This window comes from Erpetoichthys calabaricus, chromosome 5, assembly GCF_900747795.2.
Source record: "Erpetoichthys calabaricus chromosome 5, fErpCal1.3, whole genome shotgun sequence".
NCBI classification, from domain to species: Eukaryota; Metazoa; Chordata; class Cladistia; order Polypteriformes; family Polypteridae; genus Erpetoichthys; species Erpetoichthys calabaricus.
The window spans coordinates 144,576,466-144,596,533 of record NC_041398.2 but is presented as its reverse complement, the minus strand read 5'-3'; the positions used below and the strand labels follow the sequence as shown (position 1 = coordinate 144,596,533).

At 37.3% G+C, this 20,068-nt stretch overlaps 3 protein-coding genes across 8 annotated transcripts in view; all 3 read left to right on the top strand.

Annotated features, from left to right (window-relative positions):
• stox2a (storkhead box 2a) overlaps window positions 1–4,497 on the top strand; it is a 412,127-nt gene extending 407,630 nt beyond the window's left edge. For all 6 annotated transcript variants that reach the window (XM_051928429.1, XM_051928431.1, XM_051928433.1 and 3 more), the window contains one exon: window positions 1,354–4,497. In XM_051928429.1, the coding sequence (XP_051784389.1) occupies window positions 1,354–1,549 (196 nt within the window). In that variant the 3' untranslated portion in view covers window positions 1,550–4,497. The remainder of the gene's footprint in view (window positions 1–1,353) is intronic.
• trappc11 (trafficking protein particle complex subunit 11) overlaps window positions 1–20,068 on the top strand; it is a 973,608-nt gene that overhangs the window by 930,029 nt on the left and 23,511 nt on the right. The window lies entirely within an intron of this gene.
• On the top strand, window positions 12,654–15,542 carry LOC127527970 (E3 SUMO-protein ligase ZBED1-like). Its single transcript, XM_051928449.1, has 2 exons — window positions 12,654–13,588; window positions 14,795–15,542. The coding sequence occupies exons 1-2, from the start codon at window positions 12,799–12,801 to the stop codon at window positions 15,046–15,048; spliced, it is 1,044 nt and encodes a 347-aa protein (XP_051784409.1). The 5' UTR covers window positions 12,654–12,798; the 3' UTR covers window positions 15,049–15,542.

Sequence of the window (20,068 nt, the reverse complement as noted above, 5' to 3'; positions counted from 1 at the left end):
AAAGTGTCTCTCTGTCTCTCTTCAAAAGATCACGTCTCGTTGCCGGAAAAAAGTCTCATCCCAAGATTTTTTTATGTAATAGATATAATTACAAAACAATACTAAGGTAAAAGAGGTCTTCAATGATTTGTATTATTATGAATGCTTGATAGGCATACGGAAACAGATCATATTTGGTATTCACATAAATAGTAAGCTTACAAATGGATTTTATGCACAGAGTGATACAGCATATTCATTTGGAGTTACTTGTAGTATAGTCAAGACTTTATTGTACCCTATCTTTTTAAATGCAACTCTTAAAATATTTTAATAGCAAAATACCGTTTGTTGTGTTACGCTTAACAGTAATTTATGCGATTTCCTGCAACTGAAGGAGGCAGCCATGCTTGATACATAGTAGTAGCTATACTTCTGATGAGAGGGGAATAAAGCACACGTAGCAAGTTTTCGTAACAGAAAGCAACTGCAATGCAATGAAATCTTTAGGTTTTTCCCATCATGCCATCTGCGAAACTGATAACCAACGAAGAGGTGGTAGCTTTTATCCTGTAAACTGGACCTTTAATGTTTTCTGCACCATAGAAATTAGATATGCGAGTACTATAAAAATTTAGAATGTCAACAACAATGACTGGATTCTCCAATACTATATGCCAATATTTACTAATATGTCTTTAACTAGATTTTAGAATGAAGTCCTAAACAGTACAAAAAGTGAAAAACAACATGATCCAACAGGAGGTAACAATGATGCAACATTCTTCAAGTACAGTTAGGAATGGAGAAATAAGGTTGAACAAGCAGGATTTTTTTAAAGTTGACTGTGCACAAGTTAGAAACAGCTACTCCCATATCTGCACTGACACTGACATTTCTTATCCAATGTATACATCGTTGGCTAAAATGGCCTGTACAGTAATAGACAGCAATACTTGGTTGCATCAAATCGGGACAAAACTGCCTTGAATGTATACAAAAATAACTGTATGGTAAAAGTATGTAGAAATCATTTGGTATTATCATAGTTATAATCTTATGTATTACTTACAGTTAGGCAAATAATGACTTGACTGTATGTCAAACCACTGCTAAGGATTTAATTGCTGCAATTATTTCTGTTCTCTGGCAGGTAGGAATGAGATAGATTTCTGTTTTGCATAGGCCAAGCTCTTATACAGTATGGAATGACTACTGCCAATTTCTGGAAAGCATTATAAAGAACATATGTGAACAATCAAAGCAGAAATGCTCTGCTGATATGACAGTGCATAGAAAACACAGGAAGCCCATTATAAAATGTTGTTTTCTTTCCTGTCTTTTTCTTTTCTTTCTTTCTTTCTTTCCCTATAGTACACGTGAAAGTTTGGCCTCCAACACCTCAAGTATTGTTGAAAGCAACAGACGTCACAACCCAGCTTTAAGTCCAGGTCACGGGGGAAGCAGCACCCAGGCCTTTAACTTCCGACCCACTGCAGAACCACCAAATGCTGAACCAGAGAAACTGCAGAAGCCTTCTAGCTGTTTAGCTTCAATTACCAGTGTCTGAAAGCTGCTACAGTAGCTTTGTGTTGCAGTGGAGCCATGCAGCACACATCACTGGGACTGTTACCTTCAAGTATGACTGTTCGATGTGGTGATTTATACCAGTGGGTACATCTGAATGGCATTTTGGATGCAAAAGGACACCGTGGTTGAAATATTACTGTCAGGGTGGTTTCAAATTCGACCAGTAAAAAATAAATTACTCTCAAAATGGAAGCATTTTATAAGCATTTTTGTCCCTCAAGGTCTTGCCTACATTTGCCAGCAAATTATTCAACAAATTATGCAGTGGGAGGACCACTGACACACCTGCATTATGGTATATAACCGGAGTGGCACTAGATATGATTGAAACATAAAAATCAGCCTTCTGTAATGTACATTTTTAAAGATGCTACCTGCCAGTACTGAACAAAGTTCTACGAAAGTTAAAAACTGTATTAATTGATGTTAAAGGGGAATTGTTTTTTATTGCACAGATCTTGAGATTTTGTGACTTGAATGCCACCTTTATTTTGGTAAATGATTTTTTTTATAATTAATATTGAGGAGTCAGGGGTTAAAACATATGGGTCCAAAATGTTACAACGTTTTTATAAACCTTACCACAGGAATAATTTTGTTCTGACAGAACCATGAAAACAGCATATATATCCACAGTGGAGAGCAGCTATCTAACATGCTAAAGGAGTCGATGAATGGTTATTTTTGACATGTTTACAAACCACAGAAAACCGTCTCACACTTACAGTGTGCCCCATTGAAATGTTCAAAGGTACCCTAATATTTGTGTGGAAGTTTAATAACGTGCATAACTGTTGAATTTATTAATAGTATGCTGCCCAGCTTTGATTGTGGCTGCATGCATTACTTGACATAAATGCAATGAAGGAACAAAGTCCTTAAATATTTGTTTACATGGAATTCATGTCTTTTGAGTGTATAATTTTCTTTTTAATCTGAATGAAATTTAAAAGACTTCTGCTGCATTATTCTTAAGGATTCAAAGCCAACACGGATAAAAAAAAAAAAGTGCAAGTTCTAATCATTATGATGCTAATATAATGATGTTGGCCTACTCTTGCTTTTATTATCAACCACAGTTTTACTGCAGTGCCATCTGGTGGCCCACTAAACAGCATGCAGTAAGTGCAGCTGCTGCAGTCAAACATCTGTATTGTGTTATCTAACACTTTGTGTCATTTTTATTTTATTTTATTTTTTTTTTAACAATTGCATGCAAGTAGTGTTACCTGCCCAATTAAGTTCTAAAAACATTTCTTGTTCATAAGGAGGTAGGCATTAATTCTAGTCCAGGACAATCATTCATGGCTTTTGGATATTAGCCATGAAAATGTGTAAAATTAGACATTTTCTTTTTCTTACAATTAATAAGCCTGAGATCTTCATACAGTACATTTATCATCTATACTATAGCTGCTAGCCTTTCAAAATGTGTATTTCAGATATGTGCCGATTCATAATACCACAATCCAGATGTGATTTTAATACTTTTTAATTTTTAGGAGTGTGTGTGTGTGTTTTTTAACATAAATAACTACCTCCATGTCTTTTTGATATAGCAACAAAATGGGACTTTCAAAAAATAGGAACTAGTTATTTCATATCAGCTTGTTCGCAATGAATGTTGGGATTTTCACTGTAGATCCTTTTAAATAACACTTTCAACATAACCATCATTACACTTGTGGGTAGCACATTTTTATTGACAATATATAATTTGTATGCAATGCTCTTATACATTCAAAACTGTGAGTCCTTATTTTACCATATTCCCATAAAATGATATTCAGCTTCCATTCACTATGGCTTCTCTTGTGTGAATTTTACATTTGTCTAACACAATGCTACATGGTTTTGACTATAACATTTCCAGCTCACCTTGTAGCCAGCAAATATTTTCTAGCATTTCAGAATGACAAACCTGTCTACAGTTACTCCAATAGTATATAACATCAGTTTTTGTTAACCGCACATCCAAGTCTATGTCCATAAACATTTCCATTATGTGGGATCTAATATTCAAAACTCCTAGGTATTATAATATGGATTGTTCCGTTGTTGCATTCTTGCAGATTTCACATGTTTTTTTGTTTTTTTTTAACTTATTTTACCAAGAGTATGTGCCATAGAAAACTCTCCTCAGTACATGAATTACTTTACCTGTGGAGTACAAGTACTATTTCTAATTAAGGCCAAAAACTGTCTACAGGCACCAGTCAATTTATCCTTTTCTTTCACCAAGCAAAATACACAGTGAGCCTGGAGCAGTACCGCACTTTTTCTTTGGGAAACATTAAAAATATACCTTTTTCTATACTGTTTAAAAATAGAGGGCATATTCCTCAACATGAATAAAACACTCTGAGTGAATGAATTCATTTGCTGTATTTTTGCATATTGTTTAAATGCAAACAATTTTTTTTTCTACTATTCTTCTATGTCAGAAGTTAGAAAGGAGTAATGCAGCCACGACTGCCTTGTATTAACATGTTTGCACTGAATAGCCTGGTCTCTGGTTGCTGTAAAGTCCATCCAGATGGATGCTATGTTTATAAATAAATATATATATGTATATATATGTGTATATATATATATATATAAAAATGTAAAAATTTTCATATGAAATAATGATAATTCATGAAATGTCTTCCCTTAACATTGATGATTTATAATATCGTACATTAACATTGTTTTTAAATTGTGGCAGTGAACCATACTGTAAATGGTGTTTATCTGTCATGCTTAGCATAAAAACTATATATAAAAAAAAAAAAAAAAAAATTTGTAATGTCCATAATATTTAAACTTTCCTCTCGTGTGGTAATATGGTGCTTTTATTGTTGTAGTGTATGTGAAAAATACCCATTTGGGATCGTGTTACTCACTTTTTAAGACAATAAAGTAACATGTTTGGTTACGGGTTTCAAAGGTGAATGTAGTGAATTTTATACAACTAAATGAATTTAAAAGACATAAACATGTAATACACAATTACTTTTTACCTTAACATCCAACATATTGCAAATACTCTCTCTCATTTTTAAGTCCTCATATATACTGTAGATAACTGTATATTAAATTAAAAATGGGAAATCACAATTTGAAAATCTGTTGTTATAAACAAACACAGTACAAGTTTGAAAATATACTGTCTATCAACAACCTCATCCAAATCCAAATGCCTCATGGGTAAACTTTCAGTTGCCATGTACATTATTACTGGAGTTTTATTTTATCTTACTGTACTGTATATAAGATGTGTGTGTGTGTCTGTGATGGATACTGCATACACAGAACAGGCACAGCTTTATCTGTAATGTGTACTCTATACAAGAAAATGTCTGCAGCAAACGAAAGAGCACACTTCTAAGGGTATTAAAACATAAATCAAGATAAATGATTTCCTACTTTAAACACTTGAGGGAAAAATAATTGCACTGAGTTGTTAAAACTGTTGTGAAGCTTTGAGTAAGCTGCCGAAGTGAGTCCTCCAGTTATCCTTAAATAAGCAGAACAAAGCGTGCATGTAAGGACTCTGGAGAAGAGGATGCACATTACTGCTAGTATGTGGATCACAAAAAGCCCAGTTATGCAGCTGAGGTGCATGATCTCTAAATAAAAGTCTCGACAAGACACAGTACAGACATCAAATGATCAGCTCTGTGCTTTATTTATGACAGGAGCAAGTGGCAAAATGGTTTTGTTTGGAAATGTACATTCACACATGAAATAATTGTTACTTTAAAAACCCATCATTAATTGATTCTATCAAAGTTTATGCCCTCACAGTAATCAAAAAGGCATATCCAAACAATATTTTTCGCAGGCTGCCTGACATCACTGGTAAGAAAGTATAAGTAAATATAATATGAAATAATTTTGAATACATAATCATATGAAAGCAACATGAAAAAGCATATACAATGGAGGAAAAGCTTTCACTGCCACATTGTTACTGGAATGCATAACCAAGGTAAGATGTTTGCCTTAATGCTATTAAAACACCATCCTCTTTACCAGGCACCTTCCTCCATATATTATGGCACTGCCCTCAAATTTTCTATTTTCTCTCTTTGTCATTGTCTGTGAATATCACTGCTATGCCCCAAATTCTCCTCCTGTTGGACCTTTTAATGTTTTTGTTCTCCTCTCACCACAAATGTGAACTGTTCTTAGTTTCTAGCAACTAAATTATTTCTTGCCCATCAATTGAAATATTCCAAGCTTCTTTTTTAACATCTGAAAAGAAAGGACTATTTTTTTATTCTAGTTCACTTAACTGTGAATTAATGGAGTATCCTTAAAATTCATGAAGATCTGTTCCACTTTGATTTCTACAATGAATACCCTATTATCTGGCGCCCATAAACATTACCATTACAGCAGACCTCTGTTTATTTAGTAGCATACTTGATGCTTTCTTTGATTATTTCCTTCTTCTTCCTCTAAGTACCTTATTAGTTTTGAATTTTCTCTTGATTCAATAAAAAAAAAAGTATTGCTAAAAAGAAAACATCCCAATCAGGTGCAGGAAGAGTGTCCCAGTGATCAAGGTGTTGTCCTGTAATGCACAGTGTCGCAGATTCAAAACAATACAATACAAATTATTTTCGTATAGCCCAAAATCACGTACCGCAATGGGCTTTAACAGGCCCTGCCTTTTGACAGCCCCCCCAGCCTTGACTCTCTAAGAAGACAAGGAAAAACTCTCACAAAAAACCCTTCGAGGGAAAAAAAATGGAAGAAACCTTGGGAAAGGCAGTTCAAAAAGGTTGGGCGTGCAGTGGGTGTCAAAAAGAAGGGGGAACACAATACACAGAACAGAACACAAGTAATCCTCAATACAGTTTAAAAATATAAATAATACAAGTACGGAGCAGAATTTAACAGTAGATGATATCACATAATATGATTTGGATTTGTTTAGAGTCCTGGAGACCTCAATCAACTGGTGTAAAATAGGCCAAGTTGGATGTTGGAAAATTGTTCCTTTATTTGTATCTAATTGTTGGTTTATAAAACAAGAAGCAATAAAAACTGTGAAAAGAGTCACATAAGAATTAAAGAATCAATTACAGAATCTTAATCTTAAGAAATGAGAGAAAAGAATTTAAGCCTGAACAAGAATATTGCATTAGCAGCAATAGTTGGCTTACTTTAAAAGAGCAAAAATCTTTGGAGTGTGCTCTCCATGGTTAAACAGGAAATTCTGCACACGATAATATGAGCTGGCACATGCAGCACGCCAACAGCAATTACAACAGTTACTTCAAATGGAACCATGCCACAATTCAATTGGCCCTGTGATAATACACGTGGGGGGTGACTACAGCAGTACAGTATAAAATGTCATCATCATGAAGGTTGGCAGGCCACTATATCCTCAGCAACTGGTTCCAGTACCACCTGAAGAATTCAGAGATTCTGCCAGATCAACTGCAAGATGCACTCTTTCCTGCATCTCTTGATTTTGCTACAAGGAGGCACCAAGAAGGTGTTCATATAACATGGCAAAACCATTTTGACACAGGAAAACAACAAAACTACTCTGAGGTCCTCCCATAGTGCTGAGCTCCTCACATTATCATAAAGTGCAAGCACAGCAACTCTACATAGAGATCTCATTTCTGCCACATACAGTATACTTGCAATCTTATTGTTTTAATGTTTACCCTGAACCTCCTAACCATACTGTAAGTAAGGATGCAGACTGACTGGTAAATTGAAGGGTTGATCTGAGGAGTTAGCTCTCTCTTAACTATAACCATGCAGTGTAATGTTCAAAAAAGTACTGCCTTTGCATTAATTCATTGATTCAATCTCACAGTCACCTTTTCCCTAACTCCCAAACAAAATCCTAAGGTAGTTGAATTCCACCACCATGTCTCATCCCAACTGCTTGACACTCAGCTGCAAAGTGAGAGATCACAGTCGTATGAAGTGAAGAGGATAGTATCATTTTCATAAAGTAGAAATGCTAACCTAAGACGTCCAAAATAGGTACCCCTAATCTTTACCTGCGCCTTGATATCCTGTCAATGGCAATCATGGATAGAAGAGGAAACAAGGGCCACTACATCCACACTGACTGGACTCATCTAAATGGTAATTAGACAGTAAAAAAAATCTACTTCTACAAATACAGAAAGTGAATGGCATGCAGAAGCACTTCTACTACCTTAGTACTTTTAAAGTACTTTCCCTAAGACAGTAAGAGGTAGCCGGTGATAAGCTTATTCCAAATCCACACAAGACGCAGACATGATGTCTCTGTGAAGGTAAAGAGTTACTCAACTTTACATGGCCAACACAGATCTCACTTTATTTCTCCTGGATCTAGGTCTCCAGGTCAACTTAGAAGTGTGATACCTTGGTCACTGTAGCACACCACTTTGCCCCCTCTTTACAAAAACAGGAATCACTTCCCTAGTCTGCACTCCGGAGGCACTGACCCCAGCTTCCATACAACACTGAAAAGGCATGTTAGCCAAAACACCTCTATAATATCCAGTGCTTTCACGACTTTCAGTTGCCTTTTATTCACAGTTATCGAGTGAACCATTGTCAACCAATGCTTCTTGCACTGCCTTCTTGTTGATATGAGAAATTCAACATTTTAGGTCAACACATTTTTCTACCCTTGCTGAGTTGTTGGTTTGCCAGAATCTCTTTGAGGTTGCATTAACGTCTTTCTCCTTTGCCTCACCAAATTCTACCATATACAGTGCCCTCCATAATGTTTGGTACAAAGGCACATTTTTCCTTGATTTATCCTTGAGTCCACAATTTAAAATTACAAATTAAACAATTTGGACAAGATTATAGTGCACATTGCAGACTTTATTTTAAGGGTATTTGTGTACATTTCGGTCACAGCATGTAAAAATTACTTTTGCTACATGGTCTCCTTATTTCAGGCCACCAAAATGTAATGGATACATGGTGTCACAGGTGCTTGTGATCACTCGGGTGTCTTTCATTGCTCCATCAGTGCAGGCGTAAGATGCCTTGCTAGGCTTGCTTCTACCCTTTGGAGTTTGTAGTTGCCATTGTTCAACATGAGGAGAAGAACTGTGCTAATGAAAATCAAATAAGCCATTATGAGTTTGAGAAACAACAATTTTAATAAAGCATTAGTGACATCATTAAAACCTTAGAATTGCCTCAATCGGCCATCTGCAATATCATTAAGAGGTTGGATAATGGATGGATGGATGGAAAAACGCACTGGCAAGCTCAGTAATCACAAAGGCACTGGTAGGCCAAGGAAGACCTCCACTGCTGATGACAGAACAATCCTCACTATGGTAAAGAAAAAGCCTCAAACAAAGCTAAACAATGGAACATTCTTGGAACAGCCAAGTCAGTCACCGATTTCAATCCAATGGAGCATACCTTCCATGTGCTGAAGAGAGAACCTAAGAGGACAAGCACCCCAAAACAAGCAGGAGCTGAAAATGGCTGCAAATACTTAGCACCCGGTGATGTCTATGAATTACAGATTTCAAGCGGTCATTGCATTCAAGGGATATGCAACAAAGTACTTAATATGACAGCAATGTGCACTTTAAGCACAATTGAATTGTTTGATTTACAATTTTAAACAATGGGGCTCAGGGGTAATTCAAAGAAAAGTGTGTCTTTGTCTCAAATATTATGTACTAGCAAAATACCCGCGCGTCGCAACTGTCTTTTTAACATACCTGTCCCTCGCTGTCAAATCTGTAGACCCTTCTTCCTTCATGCAAGATCTAAACCAGCAGACCAACATGTGGTAATCAGTTGACATGTCTCTTTGCCCAAATGTCCAGAACATATGGCCACAGATCAATTGTCGTAACAATAAAGTTGATCATTGACCTTTGACCCAAGGTACAGTGGTAGCAAGTTATTATTGTGTACATTTATGAGCATCCATGTGTTTGAAAATGATGTACATTTTTTTGAATACTGTAACTAGCACAGAAATTCAACTACAATATCAGCAATTGATTTTCTATCAGGCACCGAGTCGGAAGTCTCTGCAAGGATGAATACTCTGAACAGTCCTTTGTTTACATGCATACAAACAGCACTCAAAGTTTAAGTGTAAGTTAGGGCCATTTCTTTCACCAGAACCAACTCCAGCTGTGTGGCACCTAGCTAGTGTCCTCTCAACTGCCAGGGACCTCTCCCATACACGCTTGTAGCACATTCCACAAGTTAACATGAAGTAAAACTGTCATGACTGTTTTTTTTTTCTTTTCTTCAAATCACATTAGAAAGGATTATAAAACTTCTACGAGTCTTCAGATGTCTGTGCAACAGAAAGTGTTGTCCACCATGATGGAATACATTTTGCTTTTCCTGAAGCTTAGTATCTCCCTGCCTTCCCAAGTTCTCTCCCCTGCTTGAGATATCTCCAAAACAGGGTAGAGGCCATCCTTCATTGAGAAATCTGATTCCAAAGCCAATGCTGTGGTAGAGGTGAGTAAACTGGATGTAGCTGTTTTTTTCTAACCTTCTGCATGACCTATGACTTCTTCCATGCCAGAAAAGTTATGTTTCACATCCCAAGAAGGAGTTTCCATTGTCAAAGTATACTATGCCTGGATCTATCGCACTCTTGCCTGACAACCAAATGGCACTATGGCAAAACATTATTCTCCAGGATGTGTGTAGTGAGCCCAAATGGCAGTGCCCCACTATACTACATGTATCACCTGGTCAGCAGAGACTTGGCGAACACAATTCCTAGGAGCCTGGAACACCAGTGTGTTCTTTCTTTTTAAGAATGTACCAAATGGTTGATTTGACCACTCCTTATGTTTCTGCTCTCTCTCTCTCTAAAGGGTTTGTTTTGTGTTTACTCAGCCTAATGATGACCTGTTTTGACTTGCATGGACAGCTCTTTGGACCTCATATAGAGAATTCACAGATTCAATTCCAGACTTTTTACCTGCTTAATAATAACTAATGAAAAGGTGATTTGCGCCTGTGATGATGGAATGAAGACAAGTGTCTCAGCTGTCCACAAGACCAACTACATCAGATCCTTTCATGTGAAGCCTGAAAACCAAGAGGAACGAACTAAGAACATCTGTTAGGTAGAATGGCCAGTGGGTGCTGGGCAGTCTTTTGGCCTTGAACCCCCGCAGTTTTTCTAAAGCCCAACTAGAATTTTTTTGGTTTTTTCTGCACACGTCAACCCCCCTACCCCCCCCCCCCCCCCCCGCCCCCCCAGTCATCCAACCTTACTTTTTTTTTCTGTTACTTTTATATTATACTATTTATATTATTGCCTAATATTAATTGCTTTTTTGTCATGTTACCTTCTCTTTGACATCTTGTAAAGCACCTTGAGCTACATTGTTTATATGAAAATGTGCTATACTGTATAAATAAATGTTGTTGTAAAAAGGGCAATCTTGCCACAATCGCACAATCTCCATTCGAGTGTGACTAAAACGAGCCATGCTTTCAAGGATAGTGAACTACCTAAAAGAGCAATGAAATGAGCAAAAATTCATTGGGTTAGCTCGGGCATGCACAATGCCACACTACAATATCTATAAAATGCCATTATTTTAATAAAGACTTTTTACTGCATTTACAAGGTACCTGATTGATATTTAGATTCAGGAATCTCAGCTGAAATCCTGCAGGTCTTATATAATCTGCCTTAATGCTTCATGATGCAAGATACGGCAAACTGACATAGTATTTTTCAGGTAGGAAAAAAGCTTTACTACGCAAAAAAAGGGGTAAATAATAAAATCAGTGCAAAGAAGTCATCTTGATGTAAAAAAACATTTGAAAAAAATTACCTTCCACACAATTATCATTATTACAGAGCTTTAAATATTGGATAATTATCATCATCATGTTAGAGATTAGATTAGAGATCTCTACTGTCATATACACTGCAAGAGAGTACAGTGAAATGTGTGTACAGTACAAAGTGCTGGGCAGGTGGTGTCACATTAACTGGGAGTTCATGGATATTATGATCTGGAAAAAGAAGCTGTTCCTGAAGCAGGTGGAATGAGTGATGAGGGTCCGGTAGTACTTTCTAGAAGAAATAAGTGGAAACGGGGTGAACTGGATGGCTGTTATCACAGAGGTGATAAACTCGGGTCTCCTCAGCCACCTGGTTGAGTAGATGATATGAAGATCTGGAGGGTCAGCCCCAATGATTTTAGTAGCTGGATGTTCAGTCCTTTTGAGGAGCTTGCAATCCTGGCAGGTCAGGTTACCAAACCATGCGTAGAGAAATTATTTTTGCTAATCGACACCCAACCTTACCTGTAACCTTTTTAACCATTTAGTTAAATCAAGGATTACCTTTGTGTCAAACTGTCTATCACCAAGAACTAAGAATCTGAACAAATCAACTACTAACAAGAACATATTCTGGAAAAAATTTTCTTTGGTCAGTTTCTTTATACAGTAATTGTATTAAAATGCCGAACATCACTTTAAGTCTTCTCCCTGGGCTGTACAACACTTGATCAAAAAACAAAACTTTTTGATTCCTTTGGCAGCTGTTATGGTCTATGAACAATGTAAAAAGACAGCTGATGCAGTGTTCATAAGAACTGCTTACACATGTCTGGTGCCTCCTGACTCATCAATACGAGAAAACCCTCACATATGATATACTTACTGTTCAACCAATCTTCATGTCTATTTATGCAAGACATTAAGCTTTTTGGGGCTCCCCTCTCTGGGCCCTCTAGACACAAACCAAACTCATTTTTAGATGTTTGTTGGACCATATTATGTGCTGGAAATTACACATTTATGATAAAGCGAGTAAAGCAATCAGTGTCTTCAGTAAAATAACCAGAATGACTTGAAATTGCAAATGCCACATCAACCTACCCCAGGGATTCACCCTCTAAAGGGAAACAATGGGGTTAAAGTTGCTCCTTTTTTCTAAACTTTGAAAAAAGAGGAATCAGTCATTTTATGCTATTTCAAGTTTGTTGATCACACATACAATATTTTTGACAGTTGATTCTTTACTGGTGGTCCTAAACTTTACCTTAAACTTTACAAGATCTATCCAAATATTAATGTCTTTAATAGGGCTGGGCGTTTAATCGAAAAGTAATTGAAATCGACATTCAGAACCTATAATCGATCAAATTTTTCCAGGTCGATTATTTCGATTACTTTCCCTTTAAAAACACTACCGCATATGGAGTCACGTGACCCCGCTTCGTTACGTTACGTTATTCCGCCGACATGTCGAGCATGGAGAGCTTAAACACTGACACAACTGAGCAACAAGAGCAGCTTGTACCAAAGAAAAACGCAGTCTCCGTCATTTGGACACATTTTGGCTTCAGTAAGGATGACATCGAACAAAATGAAGTCAGATGTAGACACTGTAGAAAAACAGTTTCGACGCCCAAAGGTAACATCACCAATTTGTTTCAACACTTGAAGCACAATCATGTTACTGAATATGAACAGTGCATGGCTCAAAAAAAACAAAAAGAGACTGACAAGCGCCCAGCAACAAGTGCCTCCGCAAAGCAGATGTCGATAACACAAGCGTTCACAAATGCCACACAGTATGAGAAGAGTACAAGAAAATGGAAAGAAATAACTGACACTATTTGTTATTACATCGCAAAGGATATGACTCCCTTGGCTACAGTGGAGCGAAGCGGGTTTAAACACCTCGTTAAAACTCTCGACAGAAGATACACTGTGCCATCGCGATCACATTTTTCTAAAACTGCGCTGCCAGACATGTACAAGACATGTTGTAAAAATGTAGCTGCTGAACTGAAAAATGTTCAACACTTTGCAGCCACATATGATCTCTGGTCAAGTAGGACGATGGACCCATTCTTGAGCCTTACTTTGCACTACATTGACGACGATTGGAAGCTGCGCCAGAGATGCCTTGAGACGGCATATTTTCCAGCCGATCACACGGCAGACATGATTGCGCAAGGTCTGAAAGATATGCTTTCTGAATGGGACCTTGTGGAAGAAAAACTTTCAGCCATTACGACAGACAACAGTGCTAATGTTGTCAAAGCTGCTGCGCTTAATGGATGGTTACGGCAGCAGTGTTTTGGACACCGACTACACCTTGCAATTGGTAAGTACACGTCAGCTTAATTAAATATAATAGCATTGGGATTTTATCAAATTGGGCATACCTGGAGTTTACTATATTCTGGCTACGCTAAATTTGTTCATAAAGCACCTTTATAAATGTTACAATATGCTTGATATTACAGTGTTACAATGTTAAGTTCACATTACAATGTAACAGAACACTACATCATTAAAGTAAAAATCATTGTGTTGTAAAAATGTGTTGTTAATCTGATATTATTTAAGAAATATAAGAGGCTCATTAATTTTGGTACTGTTAAAGCTTCAGGTATAAATAAAATATTGTCAATAATAATAAAAAAATTATTAATTTTGTGTGTTTCAGAAAATGGATTGAAAGATCAACGTGTGACACGTGCAGTGAGGGTGTGCAAAAACATAGTCAGTGGTTTTTCCTATAGCTGGAAAAAAAAGAAGGCATTAATGAAGGTGCAACAAGAACTGAACCTGCCACAACACAAGCTAAAAACAGCATGCGTTACCAGATGGGGATCGATGCAAATGATGTTTGCAAGAGTCCTCAAACAAAGGAAAGCTATTACACAGGTCCTTTCTGAAGACAAAAAATCCAGGCACCTTGTTCCATCGTGGGCTGATCTGGATGTCTTAGAGGCTGTCAGCAAGGCTCTTTCCCCCTTGATGGAGTTCACAGACGCCCTATCAGGGGAAGAGTATGTGACCATTTCATTTGTAAAGCCTGTACTGCACATCCTCAATTCACGAGTACTTGCTGAGGAGGAAGATGATGTAGAGCTGACTAAAACTATCAAAACCAGCATCCTCAGGTACCTTAAGGAGAAGTACTCAGATCATATCACAGAAGAGCTACTGGACACAGCCAGTTTTGTTGATCCCAGATTTAAAGCTACCTACATTTCTGCTCACAATGTCCCCACCATTCAGGAGAAAGTGAAAACAGAGATGGAGAAGATGTCAGAAGCTGAAGTCTGCAGAGAAAGTCAGATTACAGAGACTGCAGAACCAACAACTTCATCAGCAGTAGCAAAAAAGCAAAAGAGGTCATTAGGAAGCTTTTTTAAAGGGAGTGAGGCAACACCTTCAGCAAGTTCAGCTACACCCACTCTGTCACTTCAGCAATCGCTAGAAGCAGAGATGAGCAGCTATTTGGTGTCCCCCATGCTGGATAGTGAGGCAAATCCACTGGACTGGTGGAGGAAGCATCATGTACACTTTCCCACTCTAAGTAAGGTGGCAAAAAAGTATATCTGCGTACCAGCTACTAGCTCCCCATCAGAGCGGGTTTTCAGTTCGGGCGGAAACATTGTTACATGCCTCAGGTCCTGCCTGAAACCTGAAAAGGTTAACATGCTCGTGTTTCTTAGTAAGAACTTAGAGTAAATTCATGTTCATATAGTGACATGACAAGATCGCTAAGATCACCTCATGCAAGAGTTTAGAGAGTTCTATTTTCATTACAACAATCTGTTGTTTACATTGATACATTGCACATTAAAATATTTGTTTACAGAAGATGCAAGAAATGCACTGTTTAAAATATTATTTACAGGATATATGAGTTATTTTATTTAGAAGAGATACTGCTTATTTTCTACTTTTAATAAGAAAAACATTGAAAATAATTTATTTTGTTTCCAAAAGTGCAAGTTATTTATTTTTTACTTTTTTTATAAGAACAAAGTGACTGTTCGTTTTAGGCAATGTGTGCTTTAAATTCAGTTGTTCAACATTGATGTTCAATAAATAATCACAGATAGTAGATAGTGTGTTTCCTTCAATTATTTTAAAATCAAGCAATGCACCCTTCATTCAAAAATCTCTCACTTGTAATATGTGAGCATATTTACTGTTCAAAACTTGTCAGTGAACTATGAGGGCAAAAAATAAATAAATAAATAAAATAATCGTTCATTAATCGTAATCGAGTTAAAATGTTCAATTAATCGAGATTTTGATTTTAGGCCAAATTGCCCAGCCCTAGTCTTTAAATATAAACCTGTGGCACAATCCTAGCAGGTCTGACCTCATCTTACTGCCACCTACAAGCCTGTATTGACAGTAGCTGCTCTTTATTATCCATGCCAGCAGTTTTTACTTGTGCTGCCCAAAGAAATCTTATTACAGCGCATTGCTGAAGAATGGTGCAGTCCCGCAGCAGACCACCCATGTTCATTTGACCTTGACTTCAGCTAGACTCACGGTAGAGTGCTGCGTTGTGCATATGTGAACCACTATAAGCCATCGAGAACATGTATTGTGTCAGCTTTTGTCTGTTGTGGTTATTGTGTAATTTTCAAATTACCTTTACTTACTAACTTATGCTCGTATTTTTAATTAACATTTACTTTGTCATGTGTGGCAATTTGAACTTTCCTACATTAAACTGCACTTTCCTAGTGTTCACCCAGCTCTGAAGCTTATGAAGGTCTGTTTGAATTGTTTTGTTGCTTCCTCAGTGTCTGCCTTTCCTCCAGTTTTAGTGTCATCTGCCAGTTTCACAAGTTTACTAGCTATCCCAGTATCAGTGCCATTAATATAAATCAGAAAAATTAAGCGTTCCAGGACAGACCTTTGAGGAACTTCAGTGATAATCTCACCCTACGCAGAACATTAATTTCTTACCTGAACTCTGCCATTTAACTAACTTGAGCTCCAGCTTTATAGGTTACCTCTGATGCCAAATGCTTATAGTTTTCGAATTCATGTTTGGGGTGTGAGAGACTGTGTCAAAGACTTTTTGAATGTCTAAATAAACTATGTTGTTTGCTTTGCTTTTGAAAATTGCTGCAGTAGCCTGTTCTTGTTCTGCAAGATCTTCCTCTCATAAACATGCTAACTAATATTTAAAATATTATTCCCATATAGGTAATTTTCTAATTTATATCTTATTATAGTTTTCATAATTTTGCAGGGTACAGAAGGAAGACGTATTGGTCTGTAATTACACATTTATCACATTTGCAACTTTCCTGTCCTCAGGTACTTCACCTTTCTCAAGTGACTGCTCAAACGTGCCTCATAAAGGTTCATAAATTATATCTTTTATTTCTTTCAGTACAATAAAAAATTCCATCAGATCCATGTTTTTATTAGTCTTCAACATACTGAATGCTTGAAACACATCTGACTTTTATTTAAAAACTACAGTATGAACTGGGATCTAGATTTTACTCCTGGGGTTCCATTTGTTTGCTCCTTTTCAAATATTATAGTGTGTGGTTCACTTGCTATGTCTTTCTGATTTTCAGAGATTCCTCTTTTTTGTGCTTCCAAGATTTCATAATACCCTTTTACCATCGTTTTGTTGAAATAATACTCAAAAAACTACTTGCTATTTCTTTTGGCTTCTCTAGCTGTTTCTTCGGTTTCTCTTTTGGTCACTTTTGCTCTTTCATATTCTTTTTCTTGACCAACTTCTGCAGTGTCTGGTATTCCTCTAAATCAAAATAATTTGGCTGTAATTAAGTTTCCTGTACAGTGATTATTGTAGTTTAACAATGCCTTTATTTATATATTTTACCCAATTTTTTTCATCTTTTTGTTTAATTGGATTTAGGTATGCACCCTGGTTCAGAAAGTCTCTGAAATTACACCATCTATCATTTATAGCTGTAGAGTTGCTTAAAGTATCAATAACATCTGTTAAATAATATGCTATCACCCAAAATATCAGAATCTGGCATTTGTGAACATTTTTCTTTGCATCATGAAGATTTATGAATTGGGAATGTTCTGTCTTCTTAATTAAAATGAATATAATTGAATTGCTAGCAATGTCTTCTATACACGCTTCAACTGCGGATATGAACTAACGTTCACACCCACCGGGCTTGTGGCGCTAAAGCAATCACACCTGTAATACCCATGGCTTATGTATATTGTTATATGTTGAAACCTCTGAGTTCTGCTAATTATCTTCATGCACATTGTCACACACGTGTGAATAGGAGACAGTTTACAGGTTCAAATAATCATATTTCCTCGCAAGACCAGGGATTGGTGCTGTACTCTAACTCTTTCTCCTTTTTTCCCCACAGAACAACTAAAGTATCATCCCAATAATAATCACTTCTGGCTTATGATGTCACTTCTGGTTCCACCCCTCAAAGTCCCACCTCCAGATGATGCCACTTCGATCCCAGAATGCCAGCTGCTTGTTATATCACTTCCTGCTGTTCCATTATATATATGTCTGCCATTCTTATACTGATCAGTTTTGTTCTGGACTCAAGTCTGTAAAGACCAAACCACTAACCTTTCAACTTTAACTAAACGGGGATGGTCCCCAACACTTTGACCTTGTTCTTGTGTGTTTTGTTACAACATGGTGGCTCTGAGGCTAAGGATCTGCGCTGGTATCCCGAAGGTTGCCGGTTCGAATCCCCGTCACTGCCAAAAACGCCACTGCTCTGCTGGGCCCTTGAGCAAAGCCCTTAACCTGTAATTGCTCATGGGGCGCTGTACAATGGTTGACCCTGCGCTCTGACCCCAAGGGGTATCCGAAAACTACCAAATTAATAATACAAGAAATTGTATAAGGCGAAATAAAGAACAAAAACAACAAAAAAAACAAAAAACATCTTATAGTATCTCCTACTCTTTTAATGGGTCAATCCTACAGTGGCATCAGTCTATGCTTCTATTTGATTTTTTTGCTACACTGCTATCGTCGCTCATTTGCACAACCCTACTCCACCTGTCTCACATTCTAAGGCCAGGTTTATACTTCACGTAACGCGACGCATACTCCAGCAGACGATACTGCTACGCAAGCGATTTACTGTTCATCCATTTAATTCCGAGGACAACTTGCCGTAATAGCTCTGAAAAGGATGTTTAATGATTAAATCCATTAATCCAGGGATATGCCCATTCCAGCTAGCATTGGGCATGAGGTAAAATTTCCCAGGACAGGGCATCAGCTCATCGCAAGATGAACACAAGCACACACATACACTGGCCTCATTTTAGCATCACCGAATTCCCAAACCTGCATATCTCTGGAAGGAAACTGAAGCCCACTGTGGAAATCCACCAGGAAAACATGCAAACTCCAGGCAGGGAACACCAGCGACGTGACTCCCTGCGAGACAGCAGTGCTACCTCTCCGCTGCCACCATGTCACCCCCATGTGTGTGTAATTATTAACAGTATTCATTATTTAAACAAAATTAACGATTTATCTGTAAAATATAACATACATACTTTAATGCATTTCATCATGAAACTGATTATCAAGTATAAATCTAAGGATTTTAAATGTGCAGAGAGCTGGAATATCATACATTTAATGTGTTTTCTGTGGTGATCTATTGCTGCTTGCTGCTGCAGTCAGTTCAGGAGGAAGCTCCAGAAGTAAGTATCGATTAACAACTGGGTCAGTTTTAAGATGACATTTACAACGGTCTACTTTAATGATAAAGTAAACTACGAGATTAAAGCCAAAATTTCCACTTTAATCACAAAATAGACCTTTTCACTGTGTCCTTAATTTTTTTCTCTGTGGCTCAAATACAGCACTGTACATTCTGTTGCTGTTGTGAAGGTGCAAAAAAAAAAAAAAAAAAAAAACAAACGGCACAGAAGACGATATGTGAGACTTTTAAAATGTATCGTGTCATAGCGATGGGGAATATGCAACGCTTGAATATAAAAGCCCCACGAATGCACTTGTATATTGGCATTTTGCTTCACCACATTGAACCATTCATCAAACATTGAAGCAGGCACATCAATCCCGTAGGATCCTCAAAGCGGCTTTCTGTCACATGTAGATAGTAAACAAAGACTCTGACGTCACATTCCAACTTTTATCACACTGCACCCCCCAACTTTTTGCTGGGACAACAACACGAGCGCGTTAATTTCTGAGGACATGCTCAGAGGACGTATCAAATGAACGCTGGGAACACGTGGCAACCATGATGCTTGCACATTCTGAACATGAAGTATAAACAAGCCCTAAGCTGTGCTGCGCTACTTAAGTGTGTTCTACTACTGTCAGATAAGTATTGGCTTTCTACTATGCAGAAATACTATCGTGATAAACTCATGCATACTAAACAGTTTGTTAAGAGCAAGTGGTCGGACTAGAATGTCCTAAAAGACACTGGCATTGTGCTGCGTCTGAAATATAGTCTCATTACCTCTCCCTCATCTTACCTGTAAACATCACATTTCTTTCAGAAACCTTAAAAATATCTGTCCTTCTGTCCTTGTTGGATCCATTTCTGATCTTTTTCTGTCTTCCCCTAATTCTATCCACATTAGAAAGTCTTGTTGACTACTATAAATTAGCCCTTCTTTCAGCACTTGATAAAACAGCAGTCTTTTAAAACAAGGAGGTTTCCTATAAGCTTTCAGGTCCATGGTACAACTCAGAACTACGGTCTATAAAAGT

Coding starts and splice junctions, on each gene's coding strand:
- LOC127527970 (XM_051928449.1), top strand. CDS start 12,799: ATGTCGAGCATGGAGAGCTTAAACACTGACACAACTGAGCAACAAGAG. Junction 13,589..14,794: donor AGCCATTACGACAGACAACA/GTGCTAATGTTG, acceptor AGCAATCGCTAG/AAGCAGAGATGAGCAGCTAT.